Source organism: Ranitomeya variabilis, chromosome 3 (assembly GCF_051348905.1).
Source record: "Ranitomeya variabilis isolate aRanVar5 chromosome 3, aRanVar5.hap1, whole genome shotgun sequence".
NCBI classification, from domain to species: domain Eukaryota; kingdom Metazoa; phylum Chordata; class Amphibia; order Anura; family Dendrobatidae; genus Ranitomeya; species Ranitomeya variabilis.
The window spans coordinates 703,126,066-703,150,226 of NC_135234.1; the positions used below are offsets into that span (position 1 = coordinate 703,126,066).

The 24,161-nt window shown below is 42.5% G+C and overlaps 1 protein-coding gene and 1 long non-coding RNA gene across 7 annotated transcripts in view; one reads left to right on the forward strand and one right to left on the reverse strand.

Moving 5' to 3' along the window:
* LOC143817099 (uncharacterized) lies at positions 1 to 23,680 on the reverse strand. The gene is made up of 3 exons (XR_013224067.1): positions 23,631 to 23,680; positions 2,629 to 2,728; positions 1 to 165 (listed from the first exon to the last, which is right to left on the reverse strand). It is a non-coding gene; the product is annotated as an uncharacterized LOC143817099 (long non-coding RNA).
* Positions 1 to 24,161, forward strand: part of DCLK1 (doublecortin like kinase 1) — a 487,270-nt gene that overhangs the window by 319,585 nt on the left and 143,524 nt on the right. For all 6 annotated transcript variants that reach the window (XM_077298215.1, XM_077298213.1, XM_077298216.1 and 3 more), the window contains 4 exons: positions 2,893 to 2,977; positions 5,138 to 5,246; positions 17,760 to 17,817; positions 22,357 to 22,476. In XM_077298215.1, the coding sequence (XP_077154330.1) occupies positions 2,893 to 2,977; positions 5,138 to 5,246; positions 17,760 to 17,817; positions 22,357 to 22,476 (372 nt within the window). The remainder of the gene's footprint in view (positions 1 to 2,892; positions 2,978 to 5,137; positions 5,247 to 17,759; positions 17,818 to 22,356; positions 22,477 to 24,161) is intronic.

The following is a 24,161-nucleotide window of genomic DNA, read 5'->3' on the forward strand; positions in this document are numbered from 1 at the left end:
TGACCAGTTCCCATGGATTGTCCTGGCCTTCTCCTATTAAACCCTGAACAGGGATCTGGACTTACACAGTGGCCACTGGGCAGGAGCCATGGAGTCAGCTGCTGACCGGTGGAGCAAGGTGGAGGCAGGAGGGCTCATCACGTGCAGTCACGTCAGGGATAAAATCTGAAAGCAAGCAGAGATCAGAAAACTGGATATACAAAATGGCACACAGGAGCAATGGATAAGAGTGACCAAGTCTTAGCTGAACTGAATAACTGGCAGCTGGAGATAGTTTTCTGAAGTTTATATACAGTAGGAAGGAGCCCTTCCCATGGCTCCCAGCAGAGAGCTAATTACATACCAGCTTACTACAGCAAAACACAGATGGACAGGAAAGGAACAACTAGTCTCAAAAAGCTAAACTGTCACATGCCGATATCCAGCAGTAACCGCGTTATTAGTGTGGCGCCACCTAGTGACAAGGGCAGGGATTGCAGCAGTATGTTCAAACATTGATGTGACAGTGTCATTTTGGGTCTTTCCGCTTGTGTCTCCTTCCAGCTCCCACCTCCCCTCATCAGAGTTTTTTTTATCATAAGGTGTAGTTGGTTCCCTCACTGAAGACAGATTTGTAGTCAGATTTATGCAGTTTTTGAGAGTGAATGATCAGTGCACGGAATGAAAAACTGATAAGTGGGGAAGTGGCATATTTTTCTAATTGGGTATATTACAAAGTTTCATATCTGCACTTTTACTATTGATTTATGGGAGGTATTCAGAGATGTATGAACATACAATAACGTTTTTTGAGACACAAAGCAATTGTATGAACATTCAGGAAGTTATTGGGAGGTATACAGTAATGTATGATCGGTTAGTAAATTATTGGGAGGTATACAGAGATTTATGAACATATAGTAAAATATTGGAAAGTATACAGTAAAGTATGAGCATGCAATAAGTTATTGGGAGGTATTCAGAGATGTATGGGCATGCAATAAATTAATACGCAGACTTTAAAGAAAGGAATACTAACAGTACCATGCAGTCTTCATACATTTTTACCCGACCAACCTCATACAACAAGGTAAGTTTATCATATGTTTCTACCGTATATATAGTTAAAGGGGGTCTAACTTTCGTTAACGTTTTTATGGGTTTTAAAGACAGATTTGGTGATTTAGGAAAGTGTCATTACAAACCTCTGAGTTTGCAACGATTTTAATGAATTATCACCACATTCGTTTTAAAGGAGCCATCAATGTACAGTACGATCCCTGGGACCTCACTCCACTCCCGTGACCCCAGTGTGCAGTAAAGCAAATGCCCCATTGTAGTAATACTCCATCAGACAGTCCTAGGTGACTGCCCCTGTGGCTCCCTAAGGATAGGCCAGCAAAGTAGACAGAGTAAGCCCTGTAAAGCGTGCCATACATTTCTTCAAGCTCTCTACAATGGCATTACAAGGAATACAGGCATTTACATTGCACTTTCCCTATATGTCAGGAGAACATTAGTGCTGGGGCACCAACAACCTGCAAATCAGTTTTCCAAAGTAGACGAGCCCTCTAGGGTCTGCAAAAGTTTATTTCTGGACAGAATAACTGTATTCTCAATGATATAAGGGAAATGTTTCTCAGCTATTCATGGTGACCACCAGTTCATAAGGAAAAATCAAGTATTTGTATAATTGAAGTCTTTTAGATGTATTATATATATATATATATATATATATATATATATATATACATATATATACTTTGTATTTACTGTTAAGATTTTCAGCAGGTAAAAAGATCAAATAATGATGATTCTTTGAGGAAATGCCCATAGGAGGCATAGTATGAGAGTCCATGCCTTTACTCCTCTAACACCATGACCTCCTCAGATCGGATACAGATTTTGGCCGGGTATATGCTGTACTCTATAAACCTCTGCATAACTTACCACACTGTATGGATTTTTTGGGGGCTGAAAACACAATTATTTTTCATTGTGACCGGAACATTTTTAGAATCCAATCTTGGCCTATCTTCATGTATCTGGGATACATTCACCTCAGACTTTTCTGTCAGGATATGCCCAGATGTGTGGTAGTGGGTCCCGGTGGGACCTGCAGGGTGCCATTAGGCGATCATGTAGTCATGTGTTGTGGCTAATGTGACTGGAGAAGTGGCTGCACACGTGTGGCTCTCTCCATTCCTCTCTATGGAGGTGCTGAAAATGGTTGACCAAGAGCTGTTCTTAGAACTGCCATAAATGCAGTTCGAGAAAGCTGGGCACATGCGGCTCCTCTCCAGTCTTGGTGGCACAAATTGTGGGATCTTTTTCTGGGTCTCAAATCTATGACCTAGCCGGTGAATCTGTGAGATGAGAACACAGCTTTAAATAGTGCCAACATATCCTGCAGCGCTGTACAGAGATCGCCATCGGTCCCTGATCCATTCATTTCAAAGTGCAGTGAGGTAATTTCATTGCACGTTCCTCTTCAATAGCATCTGAACAAGGAAGTCCCTCGAAGCAGGAACCCATTCACTCAGGAGACATCTCCATTAATGACATGATATAAAGCACGGTAACGTCCCGTAACCATGACAACCGATCATATATACTCAGTATATGTCAATCAAGAACAGTCACTGATACCTGATGGTTACTGCGGGTAAGAAACACTTGTCTCTGCTCCATCAACACTGATTTGTCACAGAAATAGTCATTGATGAAGATCCGCACATGGACAATCCTCCTGGAAAGAGAACATTTTAATCCTTAGAAAAAAACATTACAGAAACTAAAATCCGAATCATGCAAGAAATGACTTTTCTGGAGAAAAAAGGATAATGCATTATCTACATTCCTCTGGCTTGGAAATAACTAGTAATATAATAACCGGCGTCTTTGCTCTTTCAGGGTTCTCAGCACAGCGGCTCCTCTACCTCATTAGCATCCACCAAAGTGTGCAGCTCTATGGACGAGGGTGACGTCTCCGTGGAAGGTAAGATGAGAAATAGTGTCACCTAGAAAGACTACACCACCTACATATACATTGCTTTTTTTACATTTTATATTACTGCGATGAGGAGCACTAAGCAGGTGTATCTGTGCTTGCTGCCCTAGAACAACAGATATTTATAATGCGCTTTTCGAGGCACAAAGCGCAGCCTGGAAACCATTGTTAACATTGAAATCTGGCGCGAAGAGTAATTCAGTGGTTTCCATATGGGCACCGCACCCCCAACACCTGAACCTTTCAGTATAGTTTTGTAGTGTGGGAGGAAACATGAGTACCCAGAGGAAACCTGCACAAATGTAGCCCCAAGTGCTTCAGGACCACAGCGCTAATCAGTGAGCCACCATGCTGTATGTGGGCTGCACCCAATCTGGGAGACCCCAACAGTATGACGAACAGTGATGTTCACGCTCCTCTCATCGGACTTCTCGTGCAGGATGTACTTTTTCCTTGGATAGCTCCTAGACACTGTTACTGGGAACCTGGCAGAGGATTCATGCTGCTCGAACCGTGGACGGTAAGAATCAGAGACCAGCTCTGTTATTGAAGTCGGAATGTTTCAGTCTGAAAAGCTGCGGATTGTTAGAGAAACATTCTTTAACAAAGCAGCCAGGGACAAAGTGAGTAGAATAACTAGCCGCAGGCGTATGTCCCCACTGGCTCCTGCTGGCCTTCCCAGTCACATTGACAATTCCTTCCCTAAACACACACATAGGAGGAGACCTGTCAATCATGCAAAGTCAGGCAGGGAAAAGCCAGTGAGGACATACCTCTGTGACTGGTCATCCCAGTCACCTCCTTCCATTTTAAAGAGGATCTTTGAATGTATTTTTTTTTTTTATTGAAACCAGCCCCTCCTCCTATTGCTGCTGCTCCACTGATACTGAAACAGTTTTTCTTTTTCTCCTGTTCCCCTCCGTTCCAAAGTTATTCCTCCTGGAAACACAGATGCAAATTTTCCGCCTTCCACCTTCTGTGGGCGTGGCCATGTTTTGATTGACCAATGTCAGAGGAGAAAAGACAAACGCCCACAAGTTCTGCAGGTTGTAGGGAAAACATGCATCTTTATTTCCGGGGGACGTAACTGTGGAGCCGAGAGTCACAGAAGAAAAGTATAAAATATTCCACCATCAGTGGGGCAGCAGTTATTGGGGGAGGTATTCAGTTTAAGATGAATTAATTATGTGAAAAGTCCTTTGAAACATACACAGATGCAATTACAGAGCTGATCTCTTTCATACTGCCTGCATGGATCATCTCATCGGTTCCCTTTAAATTAACATGCATTAATATACTGTAATATGAGGATATATTGTATAAAGTGGACTGATCATTTAGGTAATGTCTGTGATCTCCTCGCAAGAGTGGGGGTGGGAGAACAAAAAAAAAAAGTCTAAAACAAAAAAAAAACAATGCTCAATTAATTATGTTGTTAAAACCTACTCGTGTGTTTGGTGGGATGCCATTGTTGTCAAGGGTCCTAGTCCACTCTCAATCCTCCCCAATGAAAGCTATGCTATGAATACAATGGTTTACCCTTACTTATAAGCTTCTCTAAAATAAAATGAGGCTCTGTTGCCACCTAGTGGCCACACTGTGCAATTAAACTCTTTAAAGCAGGCTACCTAGGATGGATAGATGTATAGATGGATAGACAGATAAATATGTATAAGGGCTCCTGCAGACGACTGTATTTTCGATCTGAGTGCAATCTAACAAACCCTCGCATCACACTCGGACCAATATTATTCTGTGTGGCCGTGCACATGACTGATTTTTTCCTTGGACCGAGCCAGTCCTAGAAAAAATTGTGACATGCCCAAGTTGGATCCAATTACGAGATCACACACGGCAATGCAAGTCATAGAGTCCGTGGAAAACATTGGACTGCACTTGGATGATATCTCAGTGCAGTACGATTGTCACGGACTGACACAATAGAAAAGATGGAGAATTTTCTTTCCATCTTCTCCTCACCCGAGAGAATTGGATCACACTATGCTGACACTCTGAATAGTCGGCCTGATTGTCTCAGATGAGAGACTATACACTGATGTGACTCAAGCCTAAAAGTTCAACAGTTTCAATTATTTAGTTTTGTGGCCTGCATTATACAGTATGTAAGTAGTCACATTTCTGTTACAGATATCATGGATGAAGGATTCCAGGTACCGGTGTCTATAGCAGAGAGATACAAAGTTGGAAGAACCATAGGAGATGGAAATTTTGCCATAGTGAAAGAGTGTATAGAAAGGCAAGTAACATTTTTTTCTCCGGAGAACTCACTAAATATTATTTCACTACAATCATATTCATGAGATATGGAATAGCTGGGTCATCAATGCCAGATTTGGAGGAAGTCCGGCACTTGCCGATCATTTGAATGGGAGCTGATCTGTAGTTCCCGACTACATTTGTGAAACTATTGACAGACCTAGGGCATTCAGCTCCGCAACTGATCACATGTGGTCACCACCAAAGCTGAGAAGTGCTGACTGGACTCCCACCGATCGGATATTTGTTACCTAGATTGCTAAATAGGTCATTAATAACATCGTTGTAAACACCCCTTTAAAGGAAGTCTGTCAAACTCAATTTAAACTAATCAAATGGTCATTTACAGGTTTCATAAAAATCATACATGTGAAGTTTTCATAGCTTTGATTATACAGAAAATGATCTGTAATCTGCAAGCATACGTGGGTGCTTGGTGCACCCTTAGTGTGGCCAGAACTCTCTGTGCACTGTTCCACCCCTGCCCCTTTACTGACTGACAGTGCTGTCTGAACTACCCACAGCCATGCGCACACACTGACCCTGCAGAAGTGGAGTGCTCACGGCGCTATCCGTGCAGGAGCCAAGCGGGTGCGCACACATCTATATCTCCTGTCTGTTGTTGCTCCTGCGCTGACACTGTGTGCACTCTGCTCCTGCAAGGTCAGCGTGTGAGTTTTAAAGAAGTTGTCCACTACTTTATCACTGATGACCTATCCTTAGGATAGGTCAATAAAGGTCTGAGATGTTGGGGTCCGGCACCCGGCACAGCTGCCAATCAGTTGTTCTTGGTATTGGCGGCAGCAGTTCCCTGCTAGAAATGCTCACTTGCGGTGCTGCTCCATCCTCTGATAGTGGCTGCGGCAGGGAACTACACTTCCCCTTTCTGTTGATTTGAATAAGGAGCGAATGTGCAGTACCCTGCCATGGCCACTACTAGAAGGTGGAGCAGCTCCGCTATTGAGCAGTTCCAGCTGGCTGCGGCCGACACCGATAGCAGCTGATTGGTTGGCTGTTATGATCCTAGTGGCAAGGATCGCAAGTTTGACTAGCTAAGTAACTAAACCGACGACCAGCTCTGGGGAAGTGGTATCTGGATTGACCGCAACCTGATCCTATCCGCAAACAACTATAGGCAGCCGTGGAACGTTACCTGAAAATCCTAGACGTCGCTTCACGGCCTGAGAAACTACCTATCCCTAGAGGGAAAGTAAAGTCCTTACTTGCCTCAGAGAAATGACCCCAAAGATATAGAAAAGCCCCCCACAAATATTAACGGTGAGTTAAGGGGAAAGCACAAACGCAGAGATGTAATAGATTTAGCAAATGAGGCCCGCTAACACTAGATAGCAGAAAATAGGAAGGGAGCTGTGCGGTCAATAGAAAACCCTAAGCAAAATATCCACGCAGAGATTGCTCGAGCCCCCGCACCAACTAACGGTGCGGGGGAAGCAACTCCGTACCCCAGAGCTTACCAGCCGCAATAACTCACATATTAGCAAGCTGGACTAAACTCCTCATACACTGAAATCATATTACAGACTGATGAGCAAAAAATAATCAAACAGAAACTTAGCTTCTCCAGAAGAGACTGAAAACGAAGATAATCAGGGGAGATCAGAATAGCACTGAATACATCGACAGCTGGCAACAAGTGGAGGTGAAGAAGAGCTAAATAGGAAACTCCCTAGTGCATAACGAGGCAGCTGATTCAGCCACAGATCCGCAGGATAACAAACAAAGCCACCAGGGGGAGCCCAAAAACAAAACTCACACAATACCACCTGTGACCACAAGAGGGAGCCCGAAAACAGAGTTCACAACAGTTGGCGTGCCGGGTGTCGGACCCTGACCAATCAGACATTGATGACCTATCCTGAGAATAAGTAATAATAATGAAAGTAGTGGACAACCTCTTTAAGTTCAGACAGCTCTGTCAATCAACCAAGGCTGGAGGGGCGGAACGGTGCACTGAGAGTTTTGGCCATTCCTGGATGCACCAAGAGCCCACATTTGCATATGGAGTAAAGAACATTTTCTGGAACAGGCATGATATTATGGGGCAAAGTCCCCTATATGTCCATCTAATCTAACTTTTATTTACTTTTTTCACTGTGGCATACTTACCACATGGGCAGACCAAGCCACAGGTAAGAAGTCCATGATGATATGGAGCGCATGTGGTCATGTGGTCATAGAGTTCAATTAAAAATGCTGCTTCCTGCAGCTGTCAGTAGCAGACACTTACGGTACATAGTTTTTTTTCAATTAGATGATGGTATGTAGTTAGGAAATGGCATAGTTTTCAGCTCAGTGTGAATCTTGTCTCAGTTCCACCCCTCAGGGTGTCTGGGATGCAGTTACTGACAGCTCAACCGTCCAATCTGGTTTAGGTGTGTGCTTAAGCTGTCAGTACTTTGATTGACACCTTGGCCATCCAATCTGGTACAGGGGCATGCATGACTGTCAGTGTGTTGATTGACAGCTCGACTATCCAATCTGTGACTGTGAGGCAGGTGTTCACTATTCCAGGTAATTGCCATGCTTCTTAACTGAGCTGAGTTTCCCAGACGTACATTCAGCTTGTGAGGTTTGTGCTTGCCTGTGCCTTTTGTTCTGTATGCTTGATCTGTTGCCTGACCTTGGACTTCGTTCTGACCATTCACCTGTTTAACCCCTTAAGCTCTGATCCATTATCCTCCCAGTACTCTGACCTCGGAATGTTACCTGACTACGCTTCTGTCTCTTCCTTCTGTTTATGACGTACCCTCCTGGCTTCTGACCTTGGACTCTTTGACCACTCTGACTCACGGCTTGGCTGTGAGAAGTGACTAGCGTCACAGATCTGACTGCTGAGACCTACCAATAAAGAGAATGAAGGGGCCACAGTGGTGGTTAAACACTGCGTTTCCTTCTAAGTTTATCCTGCACAGTAAGGCTCACTGTGCTGGTTGCACAAGTTATTGTAGCACAGACACTATGAAAAAATTGTAACTGAGCCTCAACACTATATCTGTACTGGGGCCTTTCTATTCTCAGGACCAGCGGTGGTCCATGTTCTCACACCCTCACCGTTCAAATAATGGTGATATATCCTAGTGAGATGCCAACGCTTTATGAGATGGAAAAAACTCTTATAGGGAATCTGTCAGTAGGATGAACCCTCCTAAACCATCTATATGGGAATGTAGGTCATATGAAGCGGAATAAAATGACACCTTGATACAGTGGGTACGGAAAGTATTCAGACCCCTTTTAAATGTTTCACTCTTTTTTTCATTGCAGCCATTTGGTAAATTCAAAAATGTTCATTTTCTTCTCATTAATGTACACTCTGCAGCCCATCTTGACTGAAAAAAACAGAAATGTAGCAATTTTTGCAAATTTATTTAAAAAAGAAAAACTGAAATATCACATGGTCTTAAGTATTCAGACCCTTTGCTCAGTATTTAGTAGAAGCACCTTTTGAGCTACTACAGCCATGAGTCTTCTTGGGAATGATGCAACATGTTTTTCACACCTGGATTTCAGGATCCTCTGCCATTTTTCCTTGCAGATCCTCTCCAGTTCCGTCAGGTTGGATGGTGAACGTTGGTGGACAGCCACTTTCAGGTCTCTCCAGAGATGCTCAATTGGGTTTAGGTCAGGGCTCTGGCTGGGCCAGTCAAGAATGGCCACAGAGTTGTTCTGAAGCCACTCCTTTGTTATTTTAGCTGTGTGCTTATGGTCTTTGTCTTGTAGGAAGGTGAACCTTTGGCCAAGTCTGAGTTCCAGAGCACTCTGGAAGAGGTTTTCATCCAGGATATTTCTGTACTTGGCCGCATTCATGTTTCCTTCAATGACGACCAGTCATCCTGTCCCTGCAGCTGAAAAACACCCCCAGAGCATGATGCTGCCACCACCATGTTTCACTGTTGGGATTGTATTGGGCAGGTGATGAGCAGTGCCTGATTTTCTCCACACATACCGCTTAGAATTATCACCAAAAAGGTCTATCTTTGTCTCAACAGACCAGAGAATCTTATTTCTCATAGTCTGGGTGTCATTCATGTGTTTTTTAGCAATCTCTGTGCGGACTTTCATATGTCTTGTACTGAGGAGAGGCTTCCATCGGGCTACTCTGCCATAAAGGACCGGCTGGTGGAGGGCTGCAGTGATAGTTGACTTTGTAGAACCTACATCTCTGGAGCTCAGCCACAGTGATCTTGGGGTTCTTCTTTACCTCTCTCTCCCACGATTGCTCAGTTTCGCTGGACGGCCAGGTCTAGGAAGACTTCTGGTGGTCCCAAACTTCTTCCATTTAAGGATTATGGAGGCCACTGTGCTCTTAGGAACCTTGAGTACTGCAGAAATTCTGTTGTAACCTTGGCCAGATCTGTGCCTTGCCACAATTCTGTCTCTGAGCTCCTTGGCCAGTTACTTTGACCTCATGATTCTCATTTGGTCTGACATGCACTGTGAGCTGTGAGGCCTTCTATAGACAGGTGTGTGCCTTTCCAAATCAAGTCCTATCAGTTTAATTAAACACAGCTGGACTCCAATGAAGGAGTAGAACCATCTCAAGGAGGATCACAAGGAAATGGACAGCATGTGACTTAAATATGAGTGACTGAGCAAAGGGTCTGAATACTTATGACCATGTGATATTTCGGTTTTCTCTTTTAATAAATTTGCTAAAATTTCTACATTTCTGTTTTTTCAGTCAAGATGGGGTGCAGAGTGTACATTAATGAGAAAAAAAATTAACTTTTTTGAATTTACCAAATGGCTGCAATATAACAAAGAGTGAAAAATGTAAAGGGGTCTGAATACTTTCCGTACCCACTGTATGTCGTGGAAGAATATATTGTAAGAACCAGGCATATTTACACCTGTCTGCCCACTCATCCTGCACCAACCATAGAGAAGTGATCGGGGGCTTAGCAAGCACTGACCCGTCACCATCTCCCTCCTACAGATCTTCATTTTATCTTATGTAACACTCAGTTATAGGGACATTGGAAAAATAAACTTTGTAACATGAGTGAGAAATATGAAGTCAGTAGATGGATGGCTTCGCCGTGACATCTGTTTTATTCTCACTTTTATAAACCGGAATAGCTTATTATGATTCCAAAACACAGACCAGAATAGGACAGTAAGTTTTTTTTCGAATGAGGCCCACAGGTCAGTGGGAAAAAACCTGTGTGCATAGCCCCATTGACTTGTATAGGTCTGTGAGGTGTCAAAACACACGGCACATAGATGAGAACAACATTCCTGTGAATAATACCTACTAATGTTCTCTAATGCGCTAGATATTAGTATAGTGAACAGAGGAGAATGCTAGATATTTTATAAAAATTGGAAAGATCAAAATAAATAGATGAATATTATTTTGCTTCACGTTATTGTGCAAACAATGATCCATTCTCATGCATCCGCTTTGAATGATATGGACTTTATGGACACTTTCGAGGTCAATTTTTTAACTAAAGGATATGTATTTTGGGCTAAAAAGAATTTTTGTAATTGGCTTTCACTAAAAATGTTGCACCATTTGGCTTTTACAAGATTGTTATCTCCTTCCACATTGTTGGCTGCAGAGTGAGTTAAGGTACCGTCACACTAAACGACTTTATAACGATATCGCTAGCGATCCGTGACGTTGCAGCGTCCTCGCTAGCGATATCGTTTAGTTTGACACGCAGCAGCGATCAGGATCCTGCTGTGATGTCGCTGGTCGCTGAATAAAGTCCAGAACTTTATTTGGTCGTTTGATCGCTGTGTATCGTTGTGTTTGACACCAAATGCAACGATACCAGCGATATTTTACACTGGTAACCAGGGTAAACATCGGGTAACTAAGCGCGGGGCCGCGCTTAGTAACCCGATGTTTACCCTGGTTACCAGCGTAAAATGTAAAAAAAACAAACAGCACATACTCACATTGCGTCCCCCTGCAGTCTGCTTCCTCCTCTGACTCAGCGCCGCAAAGTGAAAGTGAAAGCAGCACAGCGGTGACGTCACCGCTCTGCTCTCACTGTACGGCGCTCAGTCAGTCAGGAAGTGGACGCAGGGGGACGTGAATGTAAGTATGTGCTGTTTGTTTTTTTTACATTTTACGCTGGTAACCAGGGTAAACATCGGGTTACTAAGCGCGGCCCTGCGCTTAGTTACCCGATGTTTACCCTGGTTACCAGGGGACCTCGGCATCGTTGATCGCTGGAGAGCGGTCTGTGTGACAGCTCTCCAGCGATCAAACAGCGACGCTGCAGCGATCGGCATCGTTGTCGTTATCGCTGCAGCGTCGCTTAATGTGACGGTACCTTAAACCAAGGATCCACCAGGGAGCTTCTTCTGACAGGGAGTTTGTTAGGTTTTTAACTATCTATTACAGACCACTCTCTGCTCATTTATGACCACATGAAAGAGCAGCTCAACTTCGATGCGGTCTGTGGTCGTAAACAAGCTGAGAGGAGCATAGTAAATGTCACATAGAGTTACTCCCCTTCAGAACGAGTTCACTTATGAATTTTCAGTTGACTCATTCAGCAGTCAGTAATATGAAAGGAAACCACCTAAAAAAACACACAGTTCAAAATTGTTAATGAAACCCAATCACAAATTGTTTTAGCCTTAACTATATGCATTAACGATAAAAAATGTCAATATCCTTTAAAAGTGTTATGAGTAAAACCCCACCACATAACATTTGGGTGCATCTTTGAAATTATTTTTCTGCTCAGGTCAGCTGGGAACACAGACCGAGATACACTGGAATCACGTTGAAGATCCTCCACTATAATAATATATGCCCTTCAAATTTATCACAACTCAAATTGTCTCACAGACATTTTAAGAGCTCCCTAAGGGATCCTGGCGTCCATTACTCGTGGACATAACTGATGTATTGTACAAAGTTTGTATCGTAGGAATCTTGACACATATGTAGAGTCTATCACTGGGTACAATAAATTTCTACTATCCCGCGAGTTCAAGTGTTAAATTACAATTGAAGGATAGAGAGATGGATGAAGATGATGTATTTGCTTGAATATGGAGATTTTCAACATGTAATCGAAGTTCACTACGGTCTTGCATTTTTCTAATCAAGGTATTGTAACTTTAAAGGTAACCTGACAGCTGATAGATACATGCTTCCCCATTAACAGGCTGCATGGCTTCAGCCAGGTATGTTTGACTCTGAAATGCTGTGGCATGTCAGACTAAAATAGTTTAAAAGCCGTCAGTGACAGTCGCATGGGAGACTAGAGGGAAAGGCAGGTGTGACCCTAGCCACTACTCACGGACAAGCCATGAGGCAGGGTCGTCCAATGTTCCAGGACCAAATATCAATAAATATCACGGTCTGAGGTCAGAATACCAGGAAGATAGCGGATCAGACCAAAGGGGCTAGGCAAATAGATGGTCAGAATGAGGTCCAAGGTCAGGCAGCAATAGATCAACAACAGAGCACAGGAATACCTGGCAAACCACCGAGCAAATGCTACATCTGGCAAAGATCTGGGACTGACAACTCCGCTAAATACCTGAGTAATTACTTGGAACAGGGAACACCTGAAGGAAGCTCAGCACCTCCCAGTCTCAGATTGTACGGCTGAGCTGTCAGTCAAAATACCAACAGCTCAGAATACCCTGCACTAGATTGGCTGATTGAGCTGTCAGTCACTGCGTCCAAAACACACTGAGCGGAGGATTCGTGACAGCAGGTCCCTGGTGACTTCTGCCTGCCCTTTTCCTTAGGGTAGGTTTACACGACCGTTTAAAAAAAATTGTTCAGAGCTTCATCCAGAAAAGTTGCACGACTTATTTCTCACTTGTCATCTGTTTGCAGTCCGTATACAATCCTTTTTTTGCAGCAGCTATTAATAATTTACAAGACCATTTACAGTTTCGTATATTACAGAATTGCAATGTATCCGTAAAAATCGGATGCTATGATGTGACATACAATTTTTTTTTCACACCAGTAGACTTGAACGGACAGCACTTTGACCAATTTTATTCAATGGGGCAGTACAGATGAGCGGTTTTTTTTTTCACCGACTGAATTGCCGTATGAAAGAAATCGAGGTACTGTATGCACAAATTTCTTTCGCAAATCGGATGAGACTCACCTACTCAATTCTATGGGTGAGCAAAAAAAATCGAATGTCACAGTATAGCATCCGATTTTTACAGATACATTGCAATTCTGTAACATAGGAAACTGTAAATGTCTTGTAAATAAATATAATAGCTTCTGCTGTAAGAAAACGGATTGTATACGGATGACAAGTGAGAAAAAAATCGTCCTGCTTTTCTGAAGCTCTGAATGATTGTTTTGTACCTACCCTTACGTGGTAAACTACTGCATTCTGTGACTTTTTTCATGATTCGGTCAGTGAAAACATTCACTCATCTGCACTGTACCATTGAATTACATTGGTCCGTGTGCCGTCCGCATTTTTCACAGATAGCACTCGGACCAAAAATACGGTCGTGTGTCATATCCTTCTGGGAGATCTGGGGTTAGGCGATCTTTACGTACTGTGAATCACAGGTCTTCAGTTTAGCCTGTGTGTTTTGTTCCTCATATTAAATGGACTTTGTTTCCTTTGGCGCTGAAGAGGTTAAGAGCAAGAGTCTTTGCTAGTTAGAGACATGCAGCTCCATCTCACAGCTGCTCCTGATCCGCTCGTTTTCTTTCTCTATAAATCCTGGCCAGACCTTCTCATCCCTGCCTGTGAAGTTTTGCTTCCTGGCTTGCTGGAGTTGCGGTGCTGAAGTTGGAGTCTGTAGTTGTTGCTGAAGATTATCTGCTGTTCTGGGGTGTATACTTTCTCCATTATTCTGTTCCCATTTGGTTTGTGCCTTCCCTTAATTCCTCTTTAACTTTGGTCAGTGTCTTTGTATGTAAGTTGCTTTTTGTTATCCCTGTTTGTCTTACGTGTATATACACTAACATATCTGTCCTAGGCCTCCTGGGGGAGGGGACAGCTTAGGACATTAGCAGGAGCGTAAGGTCGGAGACTCGGGCATCTCTAATTTTAAGTGTACCCTCGGGACAGTACCAGTTAAGGTTCCAGGGACAGTTTGAGGCCCCCTCTTCCTTACCGAAGACCGTCACGTCTCTCACTGCGCGCGAGTATAAGGAAAGATTTGTCAGTCACTAGCAGCGGATGAGAAGAAGCCGCTGGTGACCGGCCTTTCCAATTAGTCTCTCGTCCAACTTGGTCCCCTTCATGTCCTGACCCTTCATGATCTGATTACGTAATTTACAATTATTCGGTTTCTCATTTGTTTTACCCAATTCCAAAATAAAATCAGATGTTTGTAAACGATAAAGTCTTACAGGATTAGGAGTAGAAGATCAGATTTACAAGAAGACAACCCACTTATTAATCAATATTATCTTTGGTCTTGACCCAAAAGGTCTAGAATATCTCAAAAAGCCTAATTATTACATTATGTGCAAGAAATATAACCGACGTGATGAATAGCGGAAAAAGGTCCGACCTTACTGATGTGTAATGCCAATGTATAGCCGCTCAGCCTATATCAGTCTGCAACGTAATGGTGAACGAGGCCAAGAACTTAATTAATGCCCCGAATATAAACTGTATTAATATTGGTAACAGAGAAAATATGAAGCGGTGCTTGTAGGATGATTAATGTGCAACAATAAGGAGCAGCTGCACGGTTCAGCGGATGGATGAATTATATTGGAGCATTCAATAAAATGTATATAAATTGTTTCTAGGCGCAGCTGGAAAAAATAGCGGTTTAGAAATGAATGGCATAAGATAACAATTACATGTAACAATGCCTTTGATCATTCATTTTAATCATCATAATTAAATATTGCAAATAAATTATAATCAAAGTTTTCTTTTTATTGTGTCACTTTAGCTCGCATAGTAATTAGTACAGATCCCCAGGTCCCCCAATACTGAAGCTTGTTTAGCTCTGGATACATGTGAAAGTCTCTTTTTCTCACTGGTGCTATGCATGCTTGTAGTTTAGAATCTTTTTTTGCTGCTATTATAGAAACCAGATCATAATACACCGACTTTCTTGTGCTGTGACACTTAAAGCTCAAGAAATCCAAACCTGTTAAATGTCTGGCCACTTGCATATCTCCGATTCAGAGAGTCCTCAACATGACCACATTCACATTCATTATGTTACCAGCATGCTAAGATCTTGGACTGGGTCTTGTCTAATGGTCAAAGTCGCTGGGTAGCACTTAAAGGGCAACCCACTTCGTTTTTCATAATAAAAACTAGTCCGGCCTGGTGTAAAAAATAAAAAAAATCACCTACTGATCCCCTGCTGCTACTCCATACAATTGTCAGAGTCCCAGTCTCTTTGCTTAATTTTCTGGCAGAGATGGAACATGACCGCTGCAGCCAATCACTGACCATTGTAGTGAGGCTTTACTCATGTTTTGTCCACTCTTTGGCTGCAGCAATTACTTATTATCCCTGTAATGAGCTGTGACATTGAGGAGACCAGGACCCTGGTCCTTAGCTGTGACATTGAGGAGATGGATTCCTGTCCCTGAGCTGAGACATTGAGGAGATGGGGTCCAGCACCCTATTGATAGATGTAAAAAGGATACAGAAAAAGTGATAAAGCTGCAGATGGAATCACAAATTCTGTGCGAAAGACCGTAAAAATGTCAGCGTAAAAACAAACATTAATAGACCGTTGTGATATTCACTGTACATGCTGGAAATCATTAATATTCAATTGCATCAATTTTCATAGAAAAAAAAAAGAACCACGCACCGCATATTGGAATACGAAAAGATAAATTAATAAAAGGTTAACAATAGATACCCTGTTAAAATGCCCTTCCTAGACTAAAAATACCAGCTCGCAGTTGCCCCAGAAGTGAAGCACCGCATGGCCTGTTCCAGTTCTGGTGCTTGGCCTTCGCTCTTCCCAAATGTTCTGATGCTTTGGCAATTGAGATTATGGTTTTTGAAGGTTGAGAATTGTTCATAAACACAGCTGATATCAAGCCCTGGTGTTAGTAATGGAAAGGTGTCAATACTTTATTTAAATTAAAAAAAATAAAAAATCCCACTCAGATTTGATATAATCCAGCGAATCCAACATAGTCCAGTGAATGGAGACCTGAAATGTAAATACACCCAAAAGACAGAGAAAACAAAAACAAAACACTTTCCCCCTGTTTTTCGACATAATAAAAAAAAAGTTCACACGCAGGTTCGATGTAGTCCACCTTAATCCAACGAAGCCCTTAAATCTGCCTCACAAAGTCTATGGAGCCTTGTCTTGAGCCTCCATGGGCTTTGCCAACAGCTTCATAGACTTTGAAGGGAGGAATCACTGGATTCGGTGGACTACATGGGAACTTTTTTCAAGTGGTGAACAAGGGAAAGTGTCTTTGTTTTCTTTTCCCTGTGTTTTGTGTGTATGTTGTTTATAGGTTTCCATTTACTGTACTACGTTGGAGTCGCTGGACTATGTCGGACCGGCTTGGGATTTTTTTTTATAAAGTGGTGAACTAGTGAAAGTGTTGAGGAGTGTTTATTTAAATAAAATAATTTTTTGTGTGTTCTTTTTTTTATGGGTTAGTAATGAGGGTGTCTGATAGACACCTCTCTATTACTAACACAAGGGCTTGATGTCAGCTGTGTTTTTGGACAATTCATAGCTGGCATTAACCCCCATTACCCCGATTGCCCATGCACCAGGGCAATTGGAAAGAGCCATGGCAAAGTGCCACATCTAATGTGATCTTCTGGGGTGGATGTGGGCTGGTATTTGTAAGCTGGGAAGGAAGGGTCCAATAACCAGGGACCTACCCAGCCTGATAATATCAGCTCTCAGCTGTCTGCTTTACCTTTTCAGGTTACCAAAAATGCACACTCAAAGCACTGATTATATATCTCACTGATAAATATAAAATATATATATATATATATATATATATATATATATATGCACTGATTATATATCTCACTGATAAATATATATACATATATTTATTTTTTTTTTGCATATCTTTAACACATAATAATCTGTAATTTCTACTCTGCATTCTATTCCAGTACACACCACACGGAAACATGTCTACGTGTGGGACACACACGGACCTTGTGAAAACATGGACATATGTGCAGCCCCATAGATTATAATGGGTGTGCGTGTGTACGTGTCTCCAGTTTGTGTGAAAACGGACGCCACACATATCGGAAACACAGACATGTGAAGGGGACCTGAGTGGACCTGGGGCAACTGCCCTCCACCTCCCACCCCAGCTAGCTATGTTTCTGAGTTATTATACATATGCCAAAATAGTGCCCCTGACAAATGCAACTGATCATGCAAAAAGCAAGTCCTTATACCGCTATATTGATGGGAATATAAGAGCTATGGCTCTTGAAATGTAATTTGAAAAGAAAAAAGTTTGGTCATTAAGCACATTACAAAATATTGCTCATTTATATCATTATTTTAAAATTTTTGTTTCTAGGTCAACTGGCAGAGAATATGCACTAAAAATCATCAACAAAAGCAAGTGCCGAGGAAAGGTGAGTGGTTTATCTGAAATACTTTGCTTTAAAAGAAAGACCCAATTCAGACGTCCGTCTTTCACATCAACGTTCTATCCGTGATTACGACTCTTATGCCGGGGTCACACTTGCAAGTTCAATGCGAGAAACTCGTGCGAGTCTCTCTCATCAAGTCCCGGCACTGCCGCAGGCACTCAGGACCGGAGCGTGCGGCTGCATGTATTTCTATGCAGCTAAATGCTCCGGTCCCGAGTGCCGGCGGCACTGATGAGAGAGACTCGCACGAGTTTCTCACATTTAACTCACAAGTGTGACCCCAGCCTTAGGAGAAAAACTGACTTGTGAATGAGCCCTAAATATATACGATCCTGATCATTAGTGTGTGGGAAGGGAATGTACAGAACACTAGAGACTGCTAGCTAGGCCCATTGAGACGTCCATCTTTCACAAATTCTATCCGTGTACCCATTATAACCTATGGAGGTGTCACGATTCATTTTTGGATTTGTGGCAGATCTGGTTTCCCTCAGTTTAAAAAAACCTCTTTCCTTTCAAGTCATCAGGGGTTAATGCAGTTTCCCCCGGTGGCCTGCTGGTGTAATTGCATTGCTGCTGGGTCAGCTGATGTTGGTGGTGACCACTCCCACCATCCTTTAAGAGGTCACCTGGTGCATCAGCTGACTGTTGGTGTTAGTTGATTCTGCAGCAACCTAGGAGGGAGAAGGAGCTTTCTGGGAGCAGTGTTCTACAGCTGAGTGCGGTTTTCCTGGTGTCGTTTTCTTGCTGTGCCACCGGTGCTTTACAGCAGAAAGCTAAGTGTGGTGATCTTATTACCCAGTCCTTTTTGGTGTCTGTCTTTCCTTACCTCATGTTGCATTAGTGCAGCGGTGGGACCAGTGCTCTCACCTGCCAGTTCCCTACGTAGAGATAAGAGCAGGGCAAGTGAGGGGCAAGGTATCCTGGTCGGCAACGGGGTGAAAGAACCCGTATAGGGACGATAGCAAGACCAGGGCACATGTGCAGGAGGTGTCCAGTCCCCATTCCCTACCGACAGGACCCACCGTTGTAATTGTGTCCCCGGTGTTCCCTTGTTTGTTGTGTTGTTTGTGACCGACCTACAGTTGGGTCGTTTCATACCGGGTCAGTCACATTGTGACAGGAAGTTTTCACACATCTTTATTATATTTTTGCAGACCAGGTGCTCGCAAAAAAAATCACAGTGACATGTACAAGTCTATAAGTCCATGAAAATCACGGAAAGCACAAAGATATCATCAGTGTACAATCTGTGTGCTGTCCTTGATTAACAAGGTAATATATAGGAGAAGCTTTGGCATTTATTTATTTATTTATTTATTTTTCCATACATGAAAAATTCCTGAAACTGATGGTAAACACTGAGACACTGACCAAAATCACTCTCGGTCGTTTTTTTGTGAAAAATCACAGGTCTGAACGAGGCCTCATTATGTATTTTCATTTTCTATTGGGAAAGTTAAGATACTGTAAATCTAAAATACCCAATTTTTTGGGGGGGCCACACAGTGCCTCCATGTGACCTCCGCTGTTAGATTTAAAGCTGCGGTATGTGCATTAGTCCTTATACTGTGCATTTACAACTCTTTGGCCTTTAAATAAAATACTTTAACATTTTTGGATGTGTGCATTGGCCACCATATTTAGTCTACTCCTAGAGAGATTGGATTCGCCAACTTCTGAAAGCATTCACACCAGTGACTGCTCATTATTCTTGCTGCTAGGGCAAGTTCACGCCACTGTATTTTTAGTCTGAGTACTGTGTGAAAAAAACGGACCGCACTCAGACCTATGTTATTCAATGGAGCAGCGCAGATGAGTGATTTTTTTACTGACGAAATGTGCATGTAACATAAATTGCAGAGTGCACAAGTTTCTTCCATAAATTGGATGAGACTCGCCCATTCAAGTCTATGGGTACACAAAAAAAATGTGGATGCCTTATGCAGTTACAGTATAATATATAATTTTTCTGGGCTCATTCCAATGCTGTAACATAGGAAACTGTAAATGGTCTTGTAAATTATTAATAGATGTTCCTGTGAAAAAAAAGGTTGTATATAGATGACAAGTGAGAAAAAAATAGTCAAAGTTTTCTGGATGAAACGCTGAACGACTCTTTATAAGCTCGTGTGATACCTGGTGGGAAAAGCAGCTGCTGAGCGCTCCCAAGAATATAAGCAATACGCAGTATTCACCAAAGTGAACAAGAAAAAGGAAAAATAAAGCTAAAAAGGAATTAAAAAAACGTATTAAAACCACAACGCGTTTCGGCTGAGACTAGGCTTCCTCAGGTGTTACCTGTCCTTTTTCCCTTTTCTTGTTCACGTTGGTGATCACTGAGAATTGTTCATTTTCTTGGGAGCCCCCAGCACTTTGATCGCTACATTTAGCAGCTAAAAGAATGCTACTCGACCGCAACATGTGAATGCAGGCTTTCATTCCTAGATGGCTATGACTAATAAAAAAAAAAAAAAAAAAATTCACATTTGAAAAATAAGAATATAAAATGCCGAATGCTTGAAAATATACAATACAAATTGCCTCTTCATATAGGAAGAGGACTTGAACTCTGTCTGGTGGAAGCTGCTCTCGGACACTATAGGATGGAATATGGAATAAGATGTCCCAATCTCGACCCTAGCCTCATGTGAATTTTCTTTCCTGGAGTGAGTGTTAATAATTCCAACCTTGCTGGTGCCATCTTAAGAGATGTTACCATTATCTCAGTGGAGCCGAGAACTAGAAATCTGCTTTTATAATGAGAAGCACTGAACTCAGGAGACTGGAAATGTAATTACAGAATTGAGTAAATTAGGAGTTTTATACTAGACCTACATGTCCTAATCATATCGCCCACTCATTAATAATTCCCTTAGTATTAGCCACTGGGGTTATACTGCGCTCCCATCACCTATGATGGGGTTTCGATCAGTGCAAAAATAATTATATAAGCTTAACCGTATTGGAATAATTTATAAAGGATTATTATTTTTAAATCTAGACTGTTCCTTAAAGGGGTGGCCACTTCCTTTTAGCATGTATTGGGAATCCGATTTTTTTACAGGTTCTCCTTCTTCACAGACTGCAAAGTTTCTCTCCAGACCTGTTTATCAGCCTCTTCCAATTGAAAACGCTGCACTTGAGAAATCCCAGCACTTACAGCCTTGGATGCTATCAATAAGGTTATTAAAGGGGTTGTTCACTACTAAGACAACCCCTTCTCATTCCTCACCTGATCAAATAAAAAAGCCTATACTCTCATCCCGTAATAGCGTCGTTCCCACGGTGTCGGCACTTGTGGTCCCGGCACTCTCGTGTGGTTGTATGAGCGTGCCTGGCGCCCAATCAGCTCTGGCGTCACTCACTGCCTTCTGTCGAATTGAACATGAAGAGGAAGTCAGATCAACTGTGGCCCGGACTTCCTCTTCATGCTCAATTTGTCCAAAGGCGGGTACAGGGACCACAGCGCTGATTGGGTGCCGGCACCGCTTGTTATTCAACAGCATGGGAGCACCGGGAACGTGAGTTCCAACTCCACAGGAATGGCGCCGGCACCAGAGGTGAGTATAGGCTTTTTTATTTTATCGTGGATAAGTGTGGGGAATGAGAAGGGGCTGTCTGAGGAATTTTCTGCCAAGCTGAATGCAATTAAGCATAGAAATCATCAAGATCCGCTGCTGGCAGCTCCTTGTCTAAATTTCCAACCAATTACTTTTGTCTTGTGCACAATGATAGCTGGAGATTGGTCAGTATATTATGTGAGCAATGCCATGAAGAGCTCTTCAGTAGTGAATATCACACTGGATGATTATATTGTGGGATGGCATAGATGGAACCTCTAGCCTTCATTCCAGGTACACTGATGGCTTGGCGTTATATCACACGCTTGTGGAATCATCGGTTTGGTCATTTCTCTAAAGTGTCCCAAGAGCCGTTTTTCAACATGACAACACCAGGTTGCAAGTTGCTCGTGCTACATCGAGCAGTCTGTGTTGCCTAAACGTATTACCTTCCCTAAAGCATCTCCCACTGACCACAGCTGGACGTCATTGGCCAGCAATTGCAAAGGGAGCTGCCAGCAGCGGATCTTGATTATGTGCCCAATTGCATTCAGCGTGGCAGAACGTTCCTCAGGCAACTATTAATAATTTTATTGATAGTAACCAAGTCGTGTAAGTGTGTGGCTTTCTGCACATGGCTCTCATACTCGATACTGAATACATATTATTTTTCAGCATTTGCATGTCATTAACATGTGTATCCATTCCCTGATTTCCAAAATTACACAACTTTTCTTCTTGATGCTGGAATTTCGATGTTGATTTTGATGTATTAGAAAGTGCCACAAAATCATGTTCCGAACACATTAAGGAAAATAAAGATAAAAGTGGAGAACCCCCTTTAAAATATTCTACTTTCACTGTATATGAATGTGTTTATGAATTGTGAATACGATGGTCAGCGTTCTGTCTTATCACTCCGGAATATTCATCCATGTCCTTCTTTTCTCTTGATCAGGAACATATGATCCAAAATGAGGTCTCCATCCTGAGAAGAGTGAAGCATCCCAACATCGTCCTGCTCATTGAGGAGATGGATATGCCCAACGAGCTGTACCTGGTGATGGAGCTAGTGAAGGTCAGCAGCCATGCTTAATGCATGGAAAACACTGAACAGTTCTTCAACTTTCTTACATACTTTGGGGCTGATTCTTCAGTCAGTTCTAACATAAAACCGCTTGAAATATCGTAACAACTTACTCCCATCTTTAAGACTTTAAATCGAAGCCTTTATGTTTTAATTCTTCATTATTTTGGTAGTGAATGAAAACACTCTGCTTTAAATACAGAAAGCTGCTTCGCACGTCAGTATCTTGGACAGTATGTTACATTACTAATGAGGTAGCCATTGCCGAAGCACCTGCCAGCATGATCTGCTCTGTAGGAAGCACGCCACGTGGCACTATGCCACCATGGTCCACGTGTAAATACACCCCGCATGCATGACTCTGATTTACACCTAATACTCAATATTTGCATTAAAACCCCCCACAGATGTTATATGGACACCATCAGTATGACGTTCCTTTTTAACAGATCCATTGCATTTATTAACATAGGAAACCCCGTATATTTTTTTACATTTTTGATGCATAAAATCAGACGTACAGATACAATATCATCCATTTGTTTCTGCATGAAAAAGGCACGATTTTTCATACGGTCATCCGAACCCAGCCTGAATACATCAGCAGGAGCTGACAACTCTCTCCACTAGTTTACTTCAATGTAATGGTCGACATGTTACATGAAATGTTGTTCTCCATCTTCTCCTCATTGTGCTCTGGTTGTATCATCTGAAAGAATCGGATGACACTATGCTGACACTCTGAACAAACCTTAGGCCACACGTTCAGTATTTGGTCAGTATTTTACCTCAGGATTTCTAAGCCAAAACCAGGAGTGGGTGATAAATACAGAAGTGGTGACGTGTTTCTATTATATTTTTCCTCTGACTGTTCCACTCCTGGTTTTGGCTTACAAATACTGAGGTAAAATACTGAACATGGGAGCGAGGCCTAAGGCTGAGACTACACGGAGACTAACAGGGCTGTGCGCGACCCATAAGGTGCTGCAACTGACTTGACTCACAAAATGTCAGTACCATTTGGATTTTTTGCAACAGTTCGATCCAATTCGCTTGCATTGTGATGTGATGTAGCAGCGACATTCAGCAATCTGTGGCCAAAACGCTTTGTTCTAAAGTCGCCCTGTAGCCACAGCCTAACTCACCTTTAGTTACCCTTACTGGGTCCAGCACCTAGTCTCCGCCGCTGCCCGTGTCTATGTTGTTTGTCTGCAGTGCCGACATCATGTTGACAGTGCTGCAGCCAATCACAATTATTGGCTCTGCTGATGTAGTTAATGAGCTGCAGCACTGTCAATGTGAAGTCAGCACTGCAGTGGTGGAGACACTGGACCTGGGTAGGGTAAGTAAAGCGCAGGTTGTTTGTTTAACTCTGAACTGCACCTGGAGATAATGGTTCATTGAAAATGGAAAACCCCGTTTAAATATGGAAGAGACATAGGAAGTTTCATTTTTCTAGTTCCTGTGTTGGGTATTCTCTACCAGTGGTCCTGCTTCTTTTACAAAATGATTTCTATAAAATGGCTCGATGTAATCATATAAAACAACTTGTAGGTCAAAACTAATCGTCATATTGGAAGCCAGTGTCCATAGAGTTATGGTGGATTGATTAGTGACCACTGCTGCCATCTGGTGGTGATAGCCAGCATCACTATTTTCACACCAGCAGAACTCAT